Source organism: Megascapheus bottae, chromosome 6 (assembly GCF_031878675.1).
Source record: "Megascapheus bottae isolate mThoBot1 chromosome 6, mThoBot2.hap1, whole genome shotgun sequence".
Taxonomy (NCBI): Eukaryota; Metazoa; Chordata; class Mammalia; order Rodentia; family Geomyidae; genus Megascapheus; species Megascapheus bottae.
Window position 1 is genome coordinate 34,252,951 of NC_143514.1, and position 24,469 is coordinate 34,277,419.

The following is a 24,469-nucleotide window of genomic DNA, read 5'->3' on the forward strand; positions in this document are numbered from 1 at the left end:
ATAAGACAAATACTAAGTTGCACATTCTATGGTTTCTTCTTAAAAAATCTTTTCTTCTCTTTTCCTGTCGGGTACATAATCCCAAAGATAACATTTGATTTCTGTGTTATCTGTGAGAACTTTCTGCAAATGTTTCCTTATTTAGGTCATTTCTTTCAATGGATGCCAACACAAATCATCTTCACAACATAATCCATTAATTGTCACTATAGATAAAACACTCAGAAAAAATTTCTTAACACTCTGAAGTTATATCAAGCAAGTCTCTTTTGCCATCCCTTGGTTATCTCATATTGTTACAATATTTCACCTTGTTATCTGATATATTTTATATGTGCTTAATTGGTTATTTGAAATTGGATAGGGAAGGGGGAAATAAAGATAAGTGGGGGGGAGGGGGGAGGGAAATGGGGAGCATGTCATGAGAAAGAGTATCAATGTTTGTGAAATTATGCACCTTCTATCTGGTGAATATAATGTAACCCTTCTATTAATCACAATAAAAAATTTTTAAAAAATTTAGAATGGCCAGGATCAAGAAAACTAATAACAACAGATGCTGGAGGGGACGTGGCCAGGAGGGATCACTACTACACTGTTGGTGGGAGTGCAAACTCGTTCAACCACTATGGAAAGCAGTGTGGCAGTGCCTCAAAAGGCTAAACATAGAGCTCCCCTATGACCCAGCAATTCCACTACTTGGCATTTACCCAACCATCCAGAAACAAGGGCATACTAAATCCACTAGCACAATAATGTTCATTGCAGCACTATTCACCATAGCAAAGATATGGAACCAACCTAGATGTCCCTCAGTTGATGAGTGGATCAACAAGTTGTGGTATTTGTACACAATGGAATTCTATGCTGCTGTCAGAAAGAATGATATCGCCCCATTTGTTAGGAAATGGAAAGACTTAGAAAAAATCCTATTAAGTGAAGTAAGCCAGACTCAAAGGAACTTAGGCTCAATGGTTTCCCTCATTCGTCATAATCAGTAGAAACCTTGGGCTCTACTAGCAGAGATCTGCAATAGAGCAAAAATCTTGATACATAAGGCCACATAGTATGAAGCTAATTGAAAGGACCTCCAGGATATTGAAACAAAAGCCATATAATGAATGATTGTTGTCCTTAATGTACTATGTTATCTCTCATCTCCTTTGCTGTCCCTTGGTTATCTCATATTGTTATAGTATCTCACTTTGTTATCTGATATATTGAATTTATTTGTATTTGGTTATTTGAAATTTGATAGGGAAGGGGGGAAAACCAAGACGGGTGGGGGTGTGGGGGGGGAGGGAAATGGGTATCAAGACATGTGAAAGGGTATCAATGTATGTGAATTAATGCACCTTCTATCTGGCAAATATCATGTAACCCTTTTACTAATTACAATAAAAAATGCAAAAAAAATTAGAAACGAAAACCATATAATGAGTGATTGTTGTACTTAATGTACTAAGTTATCTCTCATCTCTTTTACTCTCCCTTGGTTATCTCATATGGTTACAATATTTCACCTTGTTATCTGATATATTTGATATATACTTAATTGGTTATTTGAAATAGGAGAGGGAAGGGGGAAACCAAGTTGTTTGGGGGGGAGGGAGGAGAGAAATGGGGACCATGACATGAGAAAGGGTATCAATGTGTGTGAAGTAATGTAGCTTCTATCTGGTGACTATAATGTAACCTTTCTATTAATTACAATAAAAATATATGAAAAAATTTAGGTAAGAAGGGTATTCTCCTGAGGAATTTGTTCTTAATCCTTCTAGCTAAATATTTATACTTAGTAGACTTTTCAAAGGTCTACATTTTGATACTCAGTTATTTTTCCAAATTCATGATAAACAAGACCTAATTAATTATTCAGTAACTTAGAGATGCTAACTGTAATATATACTTGAGCAAATGCATCACTGTTCTTGTTTCTTAAATGTTTATCTTACATTATTTTAACTTATATGATTTTGTCCTATTGAGCTCCTTTCCATTTCTTTTATCCCTTGGAAGCCATTAGGCAGAAGAAAAAAAAACACATAAAGACAAAGTAAGTTTCCTGTAGAAGAAAACCTAGAAAGGATGAAATTCTAGGTGAGAAATGAAAAGGTTCTCAATCTCAGTTGAAATTCCCCAAATTAAATACAGTGTTTTCTACTTAGTAGATTTTAAATTAATTCCTATACTGTGATATTAAGTTTTTCTTTACTCAGGTGGCATTTCACTTGTTATTATTTCTTTGGATCTTTTTCAAATTCATGTTGCAACAGTTTTGCTTAAGCTCATTTAAAGTAAATTTTTTAATTAATTTTTGTTAGGCTGTATTTAACCTTCATTATTGAGAGCAAGATAATGAAATTTTAGTGGGATGATAATCATTTTGATTTAGTGGAAAAATCTACATTTCTAAAATTGTAATGAAATACTACTGCCTCATTTTTTCAAAGTGATCTGAAAGTTAGTAATATCAAAGTTGATTTTGATTTGATATTTTCCACATCTATCAAATGCAAGATCTAAAGTGTCAGCCCTTCAAAGTATTGTCTTATTTGTTAAACTTTGCAGAATGTTTTCTTTTAAGATATGTTTACATTTTTGTCCATGTCTTCACAACCTTTGACTGACTGTTTAGGTCACTGCTAAGTCATTTAAGAACTTGCCACTTGGGGAAAATTCCATGAAAATGACACCAAATGCTACCTGAGTGCCCATTCCAGTCTGATCTTGTAATTTTGTATTGCCCTGTAATCCATTTTTTTTTTTTTGCCAGGCTTAGGGTTTGAATTCGGGGCCTGAGTACTGTCACTGGGCATTCTCAAAGCTAGCACTCTACAATTTGAACTACAGCACCACTTCTGCCTTTTTCTGAGTATGTGGTACTGGAGAATAGAACCCAAGGCTTGACTCCACAACTAGGCTACGCTCCTAGCCCTATGATATACTTTTAGTAGATTAGACTCCATAACACAAGCGACATTTAATCATTTTACAATTTCTATTTCCTTTCTCCTTCCAGTTTCTCAATGAGGTTGACCAGAACTTTAATACAATCATCTTTTGCTGTTTCCTTTTCTGCAGAATAGTTGAGTATCACCTTGTTGACTTGCCCCCATGAATAGAGCAAAAGTAGTGATCACTTCTCAGTCACTGCATGACTCTACAGCAGTGTCAATTTGCTCTACAGGCCGCAATAAGATCTTCCCTCAGGAAACTTACTTGATTTAAAACCTGACACCCAATTAAAGCTTTGTCCACAAGTTCCTCTCACTCTATGCTCTATAGCACACTTGTGTCATGGAGCGCATTCTTTATCCCATTGGACCTGTAAGTGACATGGTCCTCTATGCTCTTAAATCTATTAGTAATACATTGTATGTCACGGATTTTATTGAGTTGCCTCCACTGCCTCATTTGACTGGTGCATCAGCTATGAATTGTACATGTAACTATCTTGTCAAGAATAAAATGGATATAGGTTAGGTAGGAGACACAGGAAGTCTATCTACATAGCCTAGTTTCTTTTGAGAAAAAACACTCAGTCATCTGTCAAACATTGAGTATGACTGTAATTTTGCCATTTAAGCAAGATAAAGAAGTATTGGATGAAATGATCAATGTAAACACACATGTTGAAATCTCTAGGACCTGGTGAGGACACAGTTTGTAGTTATACTCATGAGGTTAGTATGTATTAATGTATTAATGAAATGAGTTGTGCCAGGACCATACCAATTTAGTGGTAGAGTGCTCACTAAGCATGCACGAAGCCCTGGGTTTGATTCCTCAGTTCCACATACACAGAAAAAGCCACAAGTGGTGCTGTGGGTCAAGTGACAGAGTGCTAGCCTTTAGCAAAAACTGTCCAAGAGAGTTCAAGCTCCAGGACTGGCAATAGTGCCATGGCAGTAGTGCCATGGTGGTGAAAATGGATTATAAAAATAGGTAGAAGATGGGGCCAGTAGTTTGGCCTGATGGTAGAGTGTTTGCCTGGCTTGCACAATTCAATTCCTTGGTACCACAAACATAGAAAAAGCCAGAAGTGGTGCGGTGGCTCAGTGGAAGAGGTCTAGCCTTGAGAAAGCCCAAGGACAGTGCTCAGCCTTGAGTTCATGGCCCCAGGACTTGCAAAAAAATTAGGAAGCTTAAGGCAAACCAGAAGAAGACCAGGGATGAAAAAGATTGTCAGCAAATTATAATTTCAAAGAGGAAGCCTATAAAAAAAAACTCATGGAGAACTACTTATCTATGGCCTAAATTTACATCATCAATGGTTTTGTGTCTTCAATTAATCACTTGAATAGTTTATTTCTTCCAATTCCCCTTGGGCAATTCACAATGCTCTTTATTCAATACCACAAGCTGATTCTATTGGGAACAATTATTCAGTCAAATTTTTTTCATAAATAACAGGTTTTCAAACATAAAGCTGTGTCAATTGTATCTACCAAATAATTGTTTTCTTTTTACTTGATATTCAAGTCTTAATTTCTTTCTATAGCATTTTAGATTGTAGCATTGGTTTTAGAGAGATAAGCTCCTCATTTTACTTTATAGAAAAATGTAATTATATGTGAAAATATATGATTGTAACATGTAATATATGATTATAAAATGTAGTTATAAAATTTTTGGTTTCTACTATAAGTATCAAATAAGAATTACATCATACAGTTCATTTTTACTTTGTATATTTTGATAGTGGCATTTTTTTTTTTTGGCCAGGCCTGGGCTTGAGCTCAGGGCCTGATCACTGTCCTTGGACTTTCTCAAGGCTAGAGCTCTACTACTTGAGCCTCAGCCCCACTTCCAGCTTTTTTTTTTCTATGTATGTGGTACCAAGGAATCAAACCCAGGTCTTTGTGCATGCCAGGCAAGCACTCTACCACTAGGCCAAACTCCCAGTCTGGTAGTAGCCTTTTTTAAACCTAATACAGCTCTAATTAAGTATTTGAGTATAACATGTATCAGAAATAGCATCTTCAGGCTGCCACAGAAACAAAGTTCTCCAATATGATCTTTCTTTTATTATCTAAGGTTATAATTACATTTGGTATTTATACTACTCAGAAAATCACTCAGATAATTCTACAGATCATATTACTAAAAATGCAAATGAAAGTGAGTTTCCATAATATTAAGTCATAGAAATAAAGCTTGAAGACATATTTATGTGTGTATATCTCTCTATATCTATATTTTGAACAATGCATGGTTCATTCACCTTTAGTATCACTTCTCAGAAGATGATTAGAATACAAGAAAAAAAGCTAAGGGATGAAGAATGAACAGTAGGAAGAAGGCATGATTGAAGATTCAAATGTTATTATTATAGAGGTTGTAGTTAAATCTATTGCATGATGCAAATATAGGAAGATGTGATGTATGTTGCTACAGAATTGGAAGGGGGAAGAAATAGAAAATGAAAGATAAAAAATGGCCAAAAGAAAAGATGAAACCAAAGGTTGCCTATGAAGATGACATACAAAAGAGATATTCTTTAACAGAATGATACAATTTTCTAAGCCTTCCAACTAATCGCCATCTTATTGCTTTATGTATGTTTTTATATGTATTTTTCTTCATCATATCTTTATGTGAAAGTCTTATTTTAAAATCTCTGGCTGAAAACAGAGGCATGCACTGTTGAGTATTATAATCACATAATGTTCTATGCATTTCAAAATCCATAATCTTTAATTATGAGATATTTATATAGTTTGACTCAGTCCCCACATTTTTCACTGTATTATACTTGATAGTATTTGAAAATTGAAACACAAGTTATACTCCTTCCCACAGACATTCTTCGAGGAAGAGTTCAAGAAGTACCTGACAGCTAGTTTTCTCAAGACTTTACTTTCACAGTTCAAGTCACTCGCTTGCTTACCATTTTCTCAAAAGTTTCTGCACTGAAGAGATTTAAAAAATAAAAAAAGATGAAAAAATTATTTACTTCCACCTGAAAAATTTGCTTCCAAATTACATTCTGAAGGTGGATGGGAGTCAAATAAGAGGACATAAGAATACATAAAGATTTTGTTGTTTAGTCAAGGCTAAGCAATAAGAACCCTTCTAAGAATTTGTATCAGTAATTAATGAATTTCCAGCAGTTAGAGTGTTAAAACAAACAAAAAGAGACTGTGAACAATGAAGTCTCAGGCTCAAGCCTCAATTTTGTTAGAAGCACATGTTTGGAATATTTATTGCTTCCTTCCTTCGAGTTTCTTCACTAAGTAAAACCAGAACATTGATTATTTCATGAACTATAAGACACTACTTAATTCTTTGTAGGACAAAACATGTGGGTAATCAAATGTACCATTTGGGCCCTGTTTTTAACAGTAATATTGGGAAAAAATGAGCTTTCAATAAAAAGTGATTTTTTTTTTCTTGTGGGCCTGGGTGCTCTCCCTGAGTTATTCAGCTCAAGGCTACTTACCACATTACACCTGAGCCAAGTCCCACTTCCTCTTTTTCAATGGAGATCAGAGTCTCATGGTCTTTAGTGCCCTGGCTGGCTTTGAATCAAGATCTTCAGATTTCAGACTCCTAAGTAGCTAGGACTATAGGCATAAGCCACTGAATCCAGCTTCAATTTTTTTTGGAAAAAAAAAAAACATAGTATAATTGCTAGGCTCACAATTTTAAAACATGCTTTAATTGACTATAAAATACTGTTTGACATATATAAAAACATTTCTTGATCATTCTCTACTACGAGAATGAATTTATTAAAAAGAAGCTCTTCCTCATTGGCTATGATACTGCCACTTTAGGCCATATAGGATGAGGCTAAATGAAAAGACTTCCAGGATATAGAAACAAGAGCCATATAATGTGGGATTGTTGTTCTTAATATACTATGTTATTTATCATCTCTTTTGTTGTTCCTTGGTTATTCTCACATTTGTTACAGTATCTTACCTTGTTATCTGGTATATTGTATATATGTTTATTTGTTTATTTGAATTAGGATTGGGAAGGGGAGAAAACATGATGAGGGGAAGGGATGGGGGATGGAAATGGGGACAAAAACATGAGAAGGTATTGATATGTGTGAAGTAATGCACTTTCTATATGGCGAATATAACTGTAACCCTTCTATTAATTACCATAAAAAGAAGAGCTTCCATTATTAGTAAAAAAAATGCTACTATTAAGAAAGAAAATAGTCAGCACAATAGTGGTAAATGTATTAACTGTTCCATTGATCCTAAGAAATATAGGGCCAAGATAATAGATGGGTTTAATGAGAAAAAGCATAGTATGCATTTACACAAGTAAGCTTTAGAAGCAGAAAAGGACAAGATACCATTGTGGGAGGAAATCAATCCCAGTATTCCAAATTTCAAGGCTCGAGGAGAAAATGGTAGAATTTAGATACAAATGAACGTTGGCAGACTTGTTCTGGAGCTCTCATGCCAAATCACTGTTCCATATTGCATTACTTTATTGAACAATCAGTGTTTTTAGTCTGGGTGATGTTAACCCATACTTGCAATCCTAGCCATTCAGAAAGAAGGCTTTGGTCTGAAGGATCATCATAAAGGTTAGCTTAGAAATCTTAACCAAAAAACTAAACATAGAGCTCCCCTATGACCAGCAATCCCACTCCTTGACATGTGCCCAAATATCCAGAAATAAGTACATATTAAAGCCACTAGCACAATGATGTTCATTGAAGCATTATTTACCATAGCAAAGATATGGAACCACCCCAGATGCCCTCAGTAGATGACTGGATCAAGAAAATGTGGCACTTATTTATAATGGAATTCTATGCAGCCATCAGAAAAAATGACATCACCTCATTTATAAGGAAATGGAAAGATTTGGAAAAAGTGAAGTAACCCAGACCTAAAGGAACATAGGCTCAATGGTTTACTTCATTTGTAATAATTAGTATGCATCTAGTACTCTCCTAGCAGAGGATTACAATAACTCAAAACCTAGGTACATAAGGTCATACAGGATGAGAGTAAATGAAAGGATCTCTAGGATATGGAAACAAGAGGTTTATCTTGTGTGATCATTCTAAATGTACTATGTTATTTCTCTTCTTTTTTTCCCTTATGTTTAATCTCATATTGTTACTGTATCTGACTTCGTTACCTGGCATATTGTATATACATTTAATTGTTTATTTGAAATAGGAAAGAGAAGGGGGGAAAACAAGATGATTGAGAGGGGATGAGGGGAGGGAAATGGGGACAAAATCATGAGAAGGGGTATTAGTGTGTGAGAAATAATACACCTACTACCTGATGAATGTAACTGTGACCCCTCTGTACATAAACAAAATTTAACAAAAAATTTTTAAAAAAGGAGCACACAAAATGCCAGCTCCTTTAGGGCATAGCAAAGGCAGTCCTCAGAGGAAAATTTATAGCTCTGAGTGCCTACAATAACAATTGGAAAAATCACAACCAACAATTTAATGTGTCACCTTAAGCACCTGGAAGAAGAGCAACAAACCAACCCTAATCCCAGTAGAAGGAAGCAAATTATTAAAATCAAAGCAGAATTAAATGAATTGGAGTCCAAAAAACTGTCGAAAGAATCAACAAAACAATTAACAAAAAAATTTAAAAAATTGACAGACCCTTGGCAAATCTTACCAAAAAAAAGGGAGCATATTGAAATAAAATCACAGATGAGTATGGTAATATCACGACAGAAATTACCAAGATCCAGAGCATCATGAGGGAATACTTTTCAAACCTCTATGCCAAAAAATTTGAGAATCTAAAGAAATGGATGAATTTCTAGCCAATATTAACATAAACACACTGAACCAAGAAGACCTAATACAACTAAACAGGCCTAATTCAAGCACTGAAATAGAAATGGCAATAAGAGACCTTCCACAGCTGAATTTTATAAGGTCTTCAAAGCAGAGCTCACACCAATACTCCTTAAGCTCTTCAACGAAATTGAAAATGAAGGCTTTTTACCAAACTCATTCTATGAAGCCAGTATAATGCTCATCCCCAAACCAGACAGAGATTCATCAAAGAAAGAGAACTATAGAGCCATTTCTTTGATGAACATCGATGCAAAACTTCTCAACAAAATACTGGCCAACTGTCTACAACGACTCATCAAAAAAATTATACACTAGGATCAAACAGGTTTCATCACAGGGAGGCAAAGCTGGTTCAACATACACAAATCAATTAATATAATTCAACACATCAACAGGAGCAAGGACAAAAATCACATGACTGTCTCAACAGATAAATTCTATGAGATAGAAACTTAGCATTCAGAGACTTGGCTCAAAGAAAGAGATTAAGATATCATTTTCATATCCGTGGCAAGATTCACTCTCATTTACTTAATGAAGTTTTCTTAACAACTGGGAATCCTTAATTCTTGTCCAGATAACAGATATTGCCTAATAATACTAAAAATAATTTTCTATTCTTGATACCCTTTTTAAAAGGTGCCCTGGGAGTTTATTTTGAAAAAAAGGACATGCATCTTTCTATATCCTCTTTTGCTAATATACATTTCTATTTCATTGTAAAAATAAGGACTATAACACTGTAATCCTAGTTCACTATAACCAAGGAAACTTATAATTGGATTAATGAGTTTTCTCAATTAAGAGAAAACCAAGCAATAAAAATTTTTAAAAAGCTCCATTGCATATGACAGATTTTCCCCCTGACAGATAGAAGCCTACAAGATCTGAATTAATTTGTCTGTTAAGAAAAAGGAAAGCTTATTAGTATAACTCTTACTCCTAAATTGCTCCACATTTGTAAAAGAAGAATAATGATCAAAAGTCATATTTTCATATATGAATTTGCTCTAAATTTATCATAAAGTATAATAGTCCAGATACAATGATTCTATTTTTTGGAGGGGGGCATCGTTAGACTTGAATTCAGCCTGAGTGCTGTCCCCAAGCTCTTCAGCTCAAGGCTACTGCCTTACCCCTGGACCTGGGTGTTGTCCCTGAGCTTTTCAGCCCAAGGTTACCACCCTAGCCTTAAGCCAAGCCCCACTTCCTGTTTTCTAGAGCTTAATTGGAGATAAGAGTCTCAGCTCCTTTTGTGCCAGTGCTAGCTTTGAACCTTGATCCTCAGCTCTCAGCCTTCTGAGTAGCTAGGATTACAGGTGTTAGGTACTGCGCCTGGCATCAGAAGCAATGATTCTTGTAGCTCGAGATTGACTGAAACAGTAAAAGTGAATTTATCCAACAATAAGCTGATCTCCAATTTGATGTCCCTATTCTGAAAAAAAAAAGTGCTTTTTTTTTGAAGAGGGACAAGTGACTGTCTTGAGTTTAGCCCTGTTTGTTTGTGTAAGCTTCAAGAAGAAACTACTGTGTGGTAGCAAAGGATTCTGCACTTTCTTATTCTCCATGTAAGTGGTGCCTGTTCACTAAAGCCAAAGTGTTGTGTCATGTGGTTAAAATAGGAGGCATGCAGGTCCCTGTGGGTCAGACAGGAAGGAGTTGATTTCCCATGATGCTATATGTAGTCAGATATCTTCTTATAAGCAAGCTGGCATCAGTACAGTAACAGTTGCTGTGGGAATTCATTTAACTAGTCCCCAAGTGACTTGTGCTTCTTTGGCAAAGAAAAGATAGGTCCCTGTATGGCACTGACATTTGTAGCTGGTAAGCATTATTAACAGTATTCCCTTTTCTCTACTTTGGACATCATGCTTTCCAAAGGCCAGCCAAAATGCTTTCCAAAACTCTTCCCAAAACTGGTTGAATTAGTTATGTTTGCTATTTTTATTTATGTCGGTTATATAAATGTTAATGAAAGCAAATGAACTCTAAGTAGAAAAAAGTAATTGTTATTCTAAATATAGTTGAAGCAAAATAACTATAAGAGAAGACAAATTTAGAAACTACCAGGATTATAGTCAGATGGCTTCACATGTTTTTTACTGCAAAAATTTTAAATTTGTAACTATTATAACTACATGTAACTCTAAATTGTTATTAATTGTTGTGCCTCACTGAGCATCAGTTTGTAGATTAAAATCCTCTGACTTCACAGGCATTTTTTTTAAAGTTATCAATTCATTCAAAAGAGAGGAGAAAAAAAATCCTTAAAGTAATATTGACCTATTGAATAGTGTTCATTAAATAAAATATTGCCCACACATTTGGAAACTTGAAATGAAAAATACACTTTGCGTTCATGTCAAATAAATATGTATGTCTATGCTAAGTTAAAACAAAATATCAAACTATGAATTTTACTTTTATTTTGATTTTTTTTGCAAATTAGTGCTAAATCTGGCTTCTGATGATCTGAGATGATACTCAGGGAGGGGCATAGGTAAGAGGATTTAAGATAGAGGTAAGCAGAGGTAAAAAAATTTAAGATAATATCCAAAAAATAGGGCTAGAGACAAGGTTCAAGTGGTACAACACCAATCTAGCAACTGCAATGTCCTGAGTTCAAACCCTAGAACTACTGAAACAAAAAATGTCTATCTTTCTCAATTCAACTTGGGAATTTCCCATGGATTGAGCCCAGTGCAGTCTATCACAGACAAACTTCATCCCAGCTCAATCCTACTTCCTTCATCAGTGTCAATTCTGAAAGCAAGGGCCTGAGGCCTACATGGGTTGGCTTCCAATGTGTTCTCCAAGCTTCTGTGGTATTTTCAAATAATCAGATTTTAAATGAATATCTATTTGCAGTTTTCTTGAGGGTCAGTTGAGAATTTGATTCCTACTTCATCCATAAATATTCCCCATCTTCTTTACTTGCTTACAACTAGCCATCTTCCACTTGAGTCATGCTTCTAGCTTATGTGAGACTCCATATGAAATTCTCTAATTTGGTTTTTGGTGCTTAATTAAAGAATTTCATATGGAGTCTCATAATTTTTCTTGCCCTGACTGTTTTCCACCTATGATCTAGTTCTCAGCTTCTTAAGTAGCAACGATTGTAGTTATGAGCCCAGATTGAAACTTTTATTATATTTCATTACGTTATCACAATTGCTGACTTTAGCAGAGTAACAACACTGGCTGCTAAATCCAATAGAATATTTTTTGCTCAACTACTAATTGTAAGAGATTACTGTGATAGCTCTTCTCTATAACCATTTTGGAATTCTCTGCTGTTTTCAGGTTTCCTCTGAAAGCTGGCTTTCTTCTGGCATATTGAAAACAGACAATCAGTTTTTTTTTTAGGATTCTAAACCAAACTATGAGACATGTAAATATCTGTTTTTAATTACAACTATGCATGGTTAGATAATGCTTACACTTACTGTTCTTGAAAATGATGGCAGATTCTATTTACTCCTACCCACAAAGCAAAGCTAAGGGGGAGTTCAACAGAAATTAAAAATGATCTCAAACTCGTGATCCTCCTTGCCTCACCTGTCTCATCCTCCTCTTTGATTATGGCATGGGCCATCACGACCAGCAGTGTTGGAAATGAACTCTAACTTTGGAGTTGGTGAGGGGAGGGAAAGCGGGAGAAAAATGTGGGAAGGGATAACAATGTTCAAGAAGTAATGTACTCACTACCTTACAACTGTAACTGTAACCCCTCTGTATATCTGACAATAAAATAAAATTTTACAAAACTAGTTAAAATGGGAGAAATATATGAGTATTGAAATATATAGAAGAATACATACCTAGAAAATGTAGTAGTAATATTTTGGAAGAAGAGAAAATAAACTTTAATTGTGATTTTTCTTCTTTGTTCAATAGGCTTACAAAAAATTCCATTTTCAGCTAATATGCCAGATTTGATATTGGTATCTTATGACATATTATTGGCATCAAGTGACAGACAAGTCTCCTTAGCATTATCTCTCCATACCCCCTTAAATTCTACATCAAAGTCCAGCCACATAAATCTACTTGTTTCATGTTTTACTTATGTTCTACTTGTATGTCCATCAGTGTCATACTTCTTAAAAATGTGAATTTGTTTGTAATGTTTCCTTCATCTTAAATTTACCCATGCCCAAAAGGTGGATGTTTTTGTTTCATGTACGAAATATAGACAACGATACCACCAGTCTTGTGAAATTATTTGGAGAAATAAGAGCGTAATCAGTGTGAAGTGCTTTAAAAATGCCTAACATATCAACAACATTCAATAAAAGTTGTTTACAAAGATGGCTTAGTCTGTGTTATAGTTTGCTTCAGAATTGATTAGACAATAATATAATCCTGGTGTTGAATGTATTCAATCAATAAATTATTTTAAGATTCTTATAATTTACATCTTTTGAAAGGTAAATTTGAAAAATATTGGAACCACACAAACAGTATGATAGCATATTTATAGTTATTATAGTTATAGTTATTATCTCCTAAATTAAATTATCTGCTAAAAGGCACCTCAAAATTTTGTCATATGTTAAACCTAGCAGACGTTTACAATAGGGCAAAACCTAGATTCATAAGGCCATATAGGATGAGGCTAAATGAAAGAACCTCCCAGATATAGAAAAAAGAGCCATATAAGGTGTGACTGTTGTTCTTAATATAATGTTATTTCTTATTTCTTTCGTTATCCCTTGGTTGTCTCATATTGCTATAGTACCTTACCTTGCTATCTGTTATATTATATATATGTTTATTTGAAATAGAATAGGGAAGGGGGAAACAAGATGAGGAAAATGGGGACAAAAACATGAGAAGGGGTAGCAGTGATTGTTAAGTAATGCACCTTCTCTCTGGCCAATAAAATGTAACCCTTCTATTAATTACAATAAAAATTAAAAAAGAAAAAATTTGTCATACATGTCTTTATTTATTTGAAATAGGAAAGTGAAGGGGGGAAGCAAGATGATTGGGAGGGATGGAAGAGGGAACTGAGGACACAAACCTAAGAAGGGGTATCAATATGTGAGAAGTAATGTACACATCTGGTGAATGTAACTGTAACCCCTCTATACATTACCTCAATAGTAAAAAATAAAATGAAAAAAATTGTCATAAAGATGAAAAAACTAGGGCCTGGAGCATGGTCTAATAGTAGAGTGCTTGCACAGCATACACGAAGATCTGAGTTCGATTCCTCAGTACTACATACACAGAAAAACCCACCCAAAACTAATCTCCAAAGTAATAACCATCCCATTAAAAGATGGGCCAAAGACTTAAAGAGAGTCTTCTCTGAAAAAGAAACAAAAATGGCATATAGACACATGAAGAAATGCTCAACATCTCTGGTCATAAAAGAAATGCAAATCAAAACAACTCTAAGATTCCACCTCACTCCAGTTAGAATGGCCAGGATCAAGAAAACTAATAACAACAAATGCTGGAGGGGATGTGGCCAGGAGGGATCACTACTACACTGTTGGTGGGAGTGCAAACTCGTTCAAACACTATGGAAATCAGTATGGCAGGGCCTCAAAAGACTAAACATAGAGCTCCCCTATGACCCAGCAATTCCACTACTTGGCATTTACCCAATCATCCAGAACCAAAGACATACTAAATCCACCAGCACAACAATGTTCATTGCAGCACTATTCACCATAGCGAAGATATGGAACCAACCTAGATGTCCCTCAGTTGATGAGTGGATCAACAAGATGTGGTATTTGTACACAATGTAATTCTATGCTTCTGTCAGAAAGAATGACATTGTCCCATTTGTTAGGAAATGGAAAGACTTAGAAAAGATCATAAGTGAAGTTAGCCAGACTCAAAGGAACTTAGGCTCAATGGTTTCCCTCATTCCTCATAATCAGTAGAAACCTTGGGCTCTTCTAGCAGAGCTTTGCAATAGAGAAAAACCTTGATACAAAAGGCCATATAGTAGGATGCTAAATGAAAGGATCTCTAGGATATAGAAACATAAGTCATATAATGAATGATTGTTATCCTTAATGTACTATGTTATCTCTTATCTCTTTTGCTGTCCTTTGGTTATCTCATATTGTTACAGTATCTCACTTTGTTACCTGATATATCAGATATATTTGTATTTGGTTATTTGAAATTGGATAGGGAACCGGGGAAAACAAGATAAGGGCTGGGTTGGGGGGGAGGGAAATGGGGACCAAGACATGTGAAAGGGTATCAATGTATGGGAATTAATGCACCATCTATCTGGAAAATATCATGTAACCCTTCTATTACTTACAATAAAAAAATATATGAAAAAAAACCCACAAGTGGTGTTGTGGCTCAAGTGGTAGAGTATTAGCTTTGAGATAGCCTAAGGACAATTTTGAGGCCCTTAGTTCAAGCCCCAGGGCTGGCAAAAAAATATAAAACTATTTATCATATGCAGCTACAAATATATCACCAGTTTAGCACGACTCAGATACAGCTCCACTTTATAGTAGTAATTTGACATATTTCATGAACTCAATGATTCATGAAGATTTGATTTCTGTATTTCCTCCTATGAAGAATAGGGCCTCACCTGTCTCTTTCCAACTGGGATACAATTCTGAAAGAATAATATTGAGTCTTAATTTAAAATGAGTGATGTAGTACAGAGTTTTAAACCATATATCTCTTCAAAGTTGTCAGGTTCTATTCACCACTTTTTCTGTATTCCAAAACAAGTTTAAACATAGATGAATAATAAATCTGTCAATGCTCTCTTATTTATGACACGGTGAGAAGAGACACTGATATAGTTTTATAAATGAAGATGGACACTTTTTGATTTCTTCAGAATTAAAATTAAAACAACTAAAATATTTAATAGACTCTTATTAGGATTGAGATATTTACTACTTTACATCAAATTATATATGGTTTACTGATGTATCTTCATATGAGGGTTCAGGCAGACATGCTCTTCACAACTTTTAAAAAGACTCAATAAAATCATTGCTTATCTAGAATTTAAAAAACACTAAAAGATCCTTCAAAATTAATAATGAAAATTTACTCTATAACAAGTTGGAACAGATATGTACACTTACATATGTACACTTAAGAAAGATTGTGAGAACAATTTAAAGGAAATTTTTTAAGCAAATGTATTCTGAACTAGAGTAGGTCATAAATACTGGATAGAAATAATAGCTAAAGAGAAGGAAATCCATATATTTAAACTCAGATAAATACTGATCAAATTAAAAATAATTTATAACACTTTAAATGCCTAAAAAATAAAAATATGACAATAAAGTTTAAAAAATAATAGGTATGGGGCCGGGAGTTTGGCCTAGTGGTTAAAGTGCTTGCCTAGCATGCATGAAGACCCGGGTTCGATTCCTCGGTACCACATACATAGAAAAAAGCCGGAAGTGGTGCTGAGGCTCAAGTGGTAGAGCTCTAGCCTTGAGAAAGTCCAAGGACAGTGCTCAGGCCCTGAGCTCAAGCCCAGGACTGGCAAAAAAATAATAATAATAGGTATGTCATTAGAGCCAAATGTATATATGCTTTAATAAATAATTCAAATTTATAAGTTAGACTTTCAATAAGTAAAGAATAATACTATAATCTCTGGTATACTCAATAGTACATCGTAGTATAATCAAGTCAAATCTTTGAATATTAAATATCACTCTGCATAAAATTTAGTTAACCGTCACTTACAAGTAAAAGAGCTTTACATAGAAAAAAAACTGAAAGTAAGAAAATTGAAGAAATATTAAATAGAACTTTAGGCAAGCACTACTAAAGACAGAATATTTCCTAGTATAAAAGGACATTTCATCAAGATAATAGAGCAATTCTAAGTCTGCATGCACTTCATTAACATCTCAAATCAAACACTGTAACAATAAAGATAAAAAATTACAGTGGGGTATTTTAAAGCAACGTCTTATTAACTGATAAAAAAAGGGTAGGTATGGGGAAGCATGAAAAATGTGATTAACAATAACTACCTGAGAAATGTACAAGTAAATGATGAACCCAATTTTCATGTGTGAAAAGAATATGTGTTAATATAGACCATATGCTAAGCCAGAATTTCAAAAGATTGAATCATGTAAACTATAATTTTTGACCATAGTGGAGTTATAGTAAAAATCATTTAGGAAAAAAATACTTAGTAAATCCCAAATGTTTGAAAAATAAGTGATGAAATAGTAAATGCCCCATGAGGCGAATAAAACTCCACAATAAAAATAAAAAAATAATGTGAAATGAATGAGGGTGGAATCATACCTAAATTTCACATATACTACTGAACTATAATTGGAGGGAAAACTACAAGTTAATTGCATGTATTTGGCAAGTAAATGTGACTTGAACTCAATGATCCAGCAATTTAGAATAGATGAAGGAAAGAAATGACAAGTTACACCCCCTTCATATTAAGTAAAATAAACAAGATGCTGTAAAAAAAAAGTGAAAACAATGAAATGAAAAAAAAAAAACAGAATCAACCAAGAAACAAAAGGTTTTAAAAATTTGTATATAAGTGATGATCTCAGGTATCACTACTAATCAAAAAATTCCTGAAGCACAAATAAATTATGGTAGTAATAAACAGAGAATTCTTCAGGCAGAGATTAATAAAAAAACTGAATATTTGAATGAAAGAAATATATGCCTTGAAATGGACAAAATAGAAATGAAAACTGCAGGCTGGCTGCTCCAACAAAATTGTCCTTTATAGCAAAGGAATTCACTAATTGGTTTGTTGTGAAGTTCTTTCATTAGAGAGAATTTCAATCTATTGGACATAAGTGGTTAAGTTTGGAAGAAGCATGTTGTAGACCTTATAAATCAGGGCTAGTTCCTAAGGTATGGACAAAATTACATCTGGAGTTTAGAATATTTTCCAAAAAGAAATCTCATTTTATATACTAGATAAGTGCACCAGTCACTATATACATAAAGAGGAAACACACTAATTTATGTAAACTTTGGCAAAAATTAGATAAAAGTTCATTTGTTCTAAGAGGTTAGGGCTTCATATGCCAAATTCATTATAAAACATTATAAGTAAAGAAATTACAAGGTAATTGTTCTCAAAATACAGATGGAAAATCAGAATATGAGCCAACATTTGGTGCTCTATGGCATCAATATATGCAATTTTGTCAGTTAAAGCTAAATTAGGAAAACAATCATCTGAATGCAATGAATACGAAATGACAGCACAAAACAGAAATTTTAGATTAAAATGCACAATGTTTAATTTTTTTCAATTGATGAAAATGATATTGTTAAAATAAAAGAGAAAATCAGAGAATTATCTTAATAAATGCTGAAAATGCACATGATAGAGTAAAATCTGTTCTTGATCAAGGTCTTTGCAAAATAAAATAAAAGAACCATCATGAGGTCTTGAGTTTAACTTAAGGGCAGACATACACACACACACACACACACACACACACACACAATGATAAATATACGTACAATAAAAACACCAACTATAACATCATATTTAATGTCAAAATATAATTTTCTCCCTAAAATCAGAAAAAAACCAAAATATTGTTTATCATTTCTATATAGCATTTTTTAGAAGGCCAATGAAATAATGCTTTTTTGAAAAAAAGAAAGTTTAAGTAAGGCTATGTAGTATGAAGTGATTATTATTAATGGCCCCCCAAAAACAAGAGAATGTTGAAGAATGAGATTAGCACACTTACATGTTCACATATCAAAATACCATAATATATCAACAGTAAAGACAAAAAAGTGATACAACAGTTAAACTCTAGAAACATATAATCTAATTTTTTCATAAACAAGATGTATAAAAATAAAAATATATAGAAAAATATATAGAAAAATATAGAAAATCTCATTTGGTTACTGTATCTGACTTTGTTACCTGGTATATTATATGCATTTTATTTGTTTATTTGAAATATGAAAGGGAGGGGGAAAACAAGATGATTGGCAAGGGTAGGGGGAGGAAAAAAGGGACAAAACATGAGAAGAGGTATCAATGTTAGAGCAGTAATGCACGCACTACCTGATGAATGGAACTGTAACCACTCTATACATTATCCCAACAATAAAATAAAATAAAAAATAAAATTATTGTGTACACAGTATGGTTTGTAAATAATATATGGATGTATACAACATATGTGTACATATGTTTATAATAATAGTTACACATAATATTCCATAAAATCTATGATCTTCTAGGTAAAGGATGGAAGGATTCTCTCCTATGAAATATGACTCAATTTGTAGAATGAGACAAATAAATTTTGAACCTGTCTAGACCTATAATAAACTATATACAAATTATTAATATAATTATTTATAATGAAGTAATCCATTTGAAACAATGTTAGAAGAATCTGTTGTTTAAGACACTTCACAAAAAGAGAAACTTGGATAGCCAAATGCATATTAAAATTTTCAACCTCAGAATCAGTCATAAGCAAGCCCCAACAAATAAGATCAGTAAAATGGCAACAATATATATTTGATATTTATGTTATGATTCATTTACATAACAAGCAAGAATACAAAATAATATATTATTTATAAAAACACACACATTGTACACATAGAGGCATGCTTATATAATATGCAGACAAGCAAAGAAATAGTTGTGCTGAGAGAGTAGACAGACTGAGAGATTAGTAGATGATAAAAAAATAAGAAAATAATTCTATATATACATATGTGTAAGTATTCATTTTAATTAAAATTAACTTCAAAAAAGAATTTGTTACAAACATTAAAGCTGCCCAAATATGGTATAAATGAAAGGAGCACATTACAGAAACATTTATTGTGATCCTGATTTGGAAATGATTTTAAAATGTAGAAAAATATCTAATGAAATAGAGCTAGCAGTTATCTTTGGGTAGAAATGAATTAGGACAGGTATGTATTGTTAGATAGTACAGCAAATCTTAGAAAACTGCATTATCTATCTTTCTATTTATTTTTATATTTTAACAGTACCAAGATTGAATGTATTGAATTTAGAGTTTTTGTTTTTGTACTAGGCAGGCACTCTATTAGCTGATCTGTCTCTGTCTCTAGACCCCTGAATTTTCAAGATTATTTCCATTGTCTGAGAATAAGACAAAGTTGAAAGAAGAAAAGTACTTAGTGTAACAATCAAACTTAAATAACATGTGCTTAAGAATGTCCTCATAAACCTCTTTGTCAATATCTAATTCTTTACCATGTCATGTTCAATGATCTCTTAGTATCCAATTATTTGCACATATTTTCATAAATTGTTTTGATATAATCAATATTTTATGACAAACATTCAAATGGCTCTACTTATTTTTCATGAATGCCCAGTAAATGCAGAAAATGTATTACAATAATCTCTTATTTCAATAGTCTCTTATTTCCATAAAAAGATTGACAGAAGCAGATTTGTTGAGTCAAAAGGTATATATGTTTTTTTTTGCCAGTTGTAGGGCTTGAACTCAAGGCCTAACCACTGTCCTTGGGATTTCTCAAGTCTGGAGCTCTATCATTTGAAACACAACACCACTTCCAGCTTTATCTATCTATGAGGTACTAAGGAATTGAATCCAGTCTTTGTGCATGCTAGGCATGCACTCTATCACTGGCCCCAACTCTCAGCCCCAGTATGCAAAATTTTGACAGCAATATTGGCTCAAAACATAAAATGAAATTGGAGTGAAACTAGATTTAAAGTCATTCTCTTGGTGTAAAGCTCATAGAGTGGGAGAAAGCAGCTATAAACAATCTGAAGATCTTCATTTATCTTGACAGATTGTAAATGCCTCACAGACTATCTATATTAAGACTGCATGATAGAACAGGACTGAGTCAGTAACTGATCTGACTTATGTTAGATTACAGACAATATTATTGATTAGAATAGGAATTAGAAAAATTCATCCAAGTCATGGAGAGATACATAAAATGATGCCCCTGTGCTGGTATAGAATTTCTTATGCTGTACATAAGAATTATTGTAAACCCTACTCTTTTAGGCTTAAAGCTTACTTTAAACGAACTCCAAATACTTCATATTTTACTAGGGTAGTGATATATTAGTTAAGATGACAGAAAGGAATGGGTTTCAAACAGAAACTTTTAAAGACAAAAGAAATATTATTTTCATTTAATTTATTATTACTATTACTATTAATGTTTTCTAGTCCTGGGGATTGCATTCAGGGCCTGGCCATTGGCCTTGAGCTTTCTCAAGGCTAGCACTCTATCACTTGAGCCACAGCTCCACTTCTGGCTTTTTCTGTTCATGTTACCAAGGAATCAAACCCAGGGTTTTGTGCATGCTAGACAAGCACTCTACCATTAATTTACTCTCCTAGCCTAATCAGCTTACAGCCATAATTAAAATAGTTTCACAATTGTGTTTTCTTCTCTTTCCTTCTCTTCTCCATTTCTAATCCCTGTATTCTTTCTTACTTACTTTTTTTCTTCCTTTTCTTCCTGTCCCTCTTTCTTTCTCTTACCATATTCTTTAACTCCCATATTTATGTTGTCTATTAGTGGTTTCTGATCTTTGTGGAATTTCTAAATTTCTTATTTTTATGATTTTGCATATTTTCTGTTCATCTAGCTCCTAGAGTTTGTTTACAGTGATGTATTTTTTTCTCACCAGACCCTTTGTGGTTATTCTTTTCTTTAATAGTATGAAGTATTAATGCTTTGTTACTTTGGTAGTGTCATAGTTTCCTGACATCGATGGTCATTTTGGTCTTGTATTGGTACTTGACCATCTGAAGACAGGTACATCTTCCAGCCATTACAGGTCGTTTGCTGTACAAGTAGAACAGCTAAATCAAAAAGACACTATTGTGTAATAAAAGTACAGGATATTTAGTTGAGAATCTGATAGTTTAGAACACATTTTTCTAAATGAACACTATATGGATTCCTTAGTGCAAAAGCATTTTATTGCGTACATTGTGGAATCCTTAAGTTTGTTTGTTACACTTGTTATTGAAGAAATTCAAAAAAAGAAAGGTAGCATAAATAAAAGGGAATATAAGTGTTTTCATACTTCTGGACAATTATTTCCATCAATGGCCTTTTAATCTATTCAAATCAGTATATACAATTTCAAGAGGAAGCTGTGAGAATAACTCTTGAGAATAACTTTTATTAGGACAAGATCATATGTGTAGAACTAGAGTGATTATTGAAAAGCTCAATCTGGACCTTAGGATGTCAGCAAGATCTCCTTCAAGGAACAGGGGGAAAGGTGTTGGGCAAGATGAGCAAGTTTAAAGATGCTATAAGGGGTTATACCGAATTGCTTTTCAGTATAACTCTGAAAAGCCTTGTGTGCCTCCTTTAAAAGGACTATCTGTAGTCTTTAAATGGTCTCATATAGAGCTGTGTAAGAACAAATATATTGAGAAGAGCAAGTGTTAAGTGCTTTTGAGCAACAATTCAGAAGATACATGCTTGTGAGAAAGGATAGCTGCTAAAAGTTAGGCTTAGGGACTCCAGCCTTTTCCTGTCCCTTCTGCAACCTCAAGAAGTTTCTAATGGAACTTTTTGAGATTTACCAATGGGAGCTATCAAAGAGAACAAGCCACACAATGTTTATGGATGATGGTCATAGTATTTAACTATCTATTTCCCAAATCAACCCATAACAAATCACCCCTTAGAGAAAGTGGCTCCATCTCAATTTTACTGCTATATTCAAAGGTCAGATAGTGAGTAGAATAGTTATAGTCCAGTGGATTCCTAATTGAGGGGGAAAAGAATCTGTGCTTTTCTTTAACACAGGGAGCAAAAAGCATCTGAAATTCTAGGGAAGTGATTCCAGCAAATTATAACACAATTACTCAAGACTCAAACATCAAATTTAAAGGAGGAGTCATAACATAAGAAAAGCCTCTCAAGTTTGAATGAGGTCAAGGATTTAGTTATTTCTTTCAGCTACTACACTTACACAAAAACTTATTTCTGCTTTGCTGATTTACAACATAACACTATACATATATATAATATGCATAAACTTATATGTACACATAGACATGGTACATATATATTGTACATATCATGTGTAAATGTATACATGTACAGGTGTATGTATGTACATGTTTGAATAAGAATACGTATGTACATATGTATATGATGTAGGAACTTTGAATCAAGTTCAGTTCATAGAAAAATTGACATAGAAAAGGAAATTCAGAATTCAAATTCACACCAAACATAGAGTAACAAAGAATTTTCATTTCAGGCTGATTTGATTAGCAATGATCTTGGAATTTAGTTTCTCAGTAGTGTTTCTTTCATCAGTTTCCAGAGTAGCAAGTTGATGAACATCTCATTTACATTTTTAATAGCCTATAAAGCTTTTCTTGCTTTGTGTCCTTCAACCTCAACCCCAAAGCAATATTTAATGTCTAATAATAGCTAATAGTATCTGTGGGAAGAGTCTGAGTGGAAAAAATGGCACATAAGCCATTGTCATCTTACATCAGTCCTTACACTTCATACATGCCTGGGCTGCTGCTTCTGAGACTATAAAATAACTGATAATAAATTATGATGTATTATCTTCTCTCAGTTTCCAGACTAGAAGCCTAGATAGGAAGAGAGTGATTCCTTAATAAAGCTGAAAATGTAACACAGAGTATATTCAGAAATGGAAAATACAGAGTTTCTGGTTTCAAGTTATGAGAAAACTACTTTGAATGTCACAGAAGATGTAGTATGCTCCTAAAATGGGTCTTAGTTATTTAAGGATAGATGTATAGTAAAGGTTTTATATATAAAATTTAACTATTTAATGTGCTGGTATATCATTAAACAGTGAATGGCTTTCAAAGCAATTAAATTATTTAAAGACAAAATTCCTATATGGAAGTCTATAAAGTTATCATCAGCGAATGGCAATTAGGATATCTATTTATATGTAGTAGTAATGTTTAAATACTTGTTTATTATGATGTGTACTGACTAGTATTGCATAGCAAATGCTGTGTATTCCCTGTGTGAATTATAGCAACCTAGTATAATCATTTTACTCTTATGCAATAGATTTCAGGTTTGTTCTGCATATAAAAGTTTCAAAGATTTCAGGAACATGGTAATATTACTGTATACCACATTCTGAGAGAAAGGGAGAGAAGAAGAAAAACAGTGAGATTTATACATCTAATGCAATTGTTACAAAATATGATACAATTAATTTTTATAAATGAAATTACTTCTTCCTCAAATTGTAGTTTTCATCCTCCGAACTCTACAAGTATACCAAAAAAATGAGTCCATATAGGAATTTTGTCTTTAAATAATTTAATTAAAGTAGATACAATCCAATATAACTGATAACTTTCTTTTATTGTTATATGAACGAGATTAGGACATAGTGACCAAGATAGGACCAGGAGAGCACAGAGCCAGAAAATCACTTATATAGACCAAGAAAACAAGCCTTTTAAGATATCAAGCATGCTCCTACTCGATCTTGGATGTCTAGCCTCCAGAATTGTAAGAAAGTATTTTTTGTTTTTTTTAAACTACCAAGTCTGTGGTATTTAGTTATGTCAATCTCAGAAAATTAATGTATTACTAATAAAATAGCCCAACTTCACTTACTTATATTAGCAAACTAAGTGCAGCAACGAAGTA

General features: G+C 33.4%; 1 protein-coding gene across 1 annotated transcript in view; it reads right to left on the reverse strand.

Annotated features, from left to right (window-relative positions):
* The window catches only part of Tnni3k (TNNI3 interacting kinase), a 262,734-nt gene that overhangs the window by 178,208 nt on the left and 60,057 nt on the right, over positions 1-24,469 (reverse strand). The window contains 1 exon segment of the mRNA XM_090333972.1: positions 9,056-9,090. Coding sequence (XP_090190098.1) covers positions 9,056-9,090 — 35 coding nt within the window.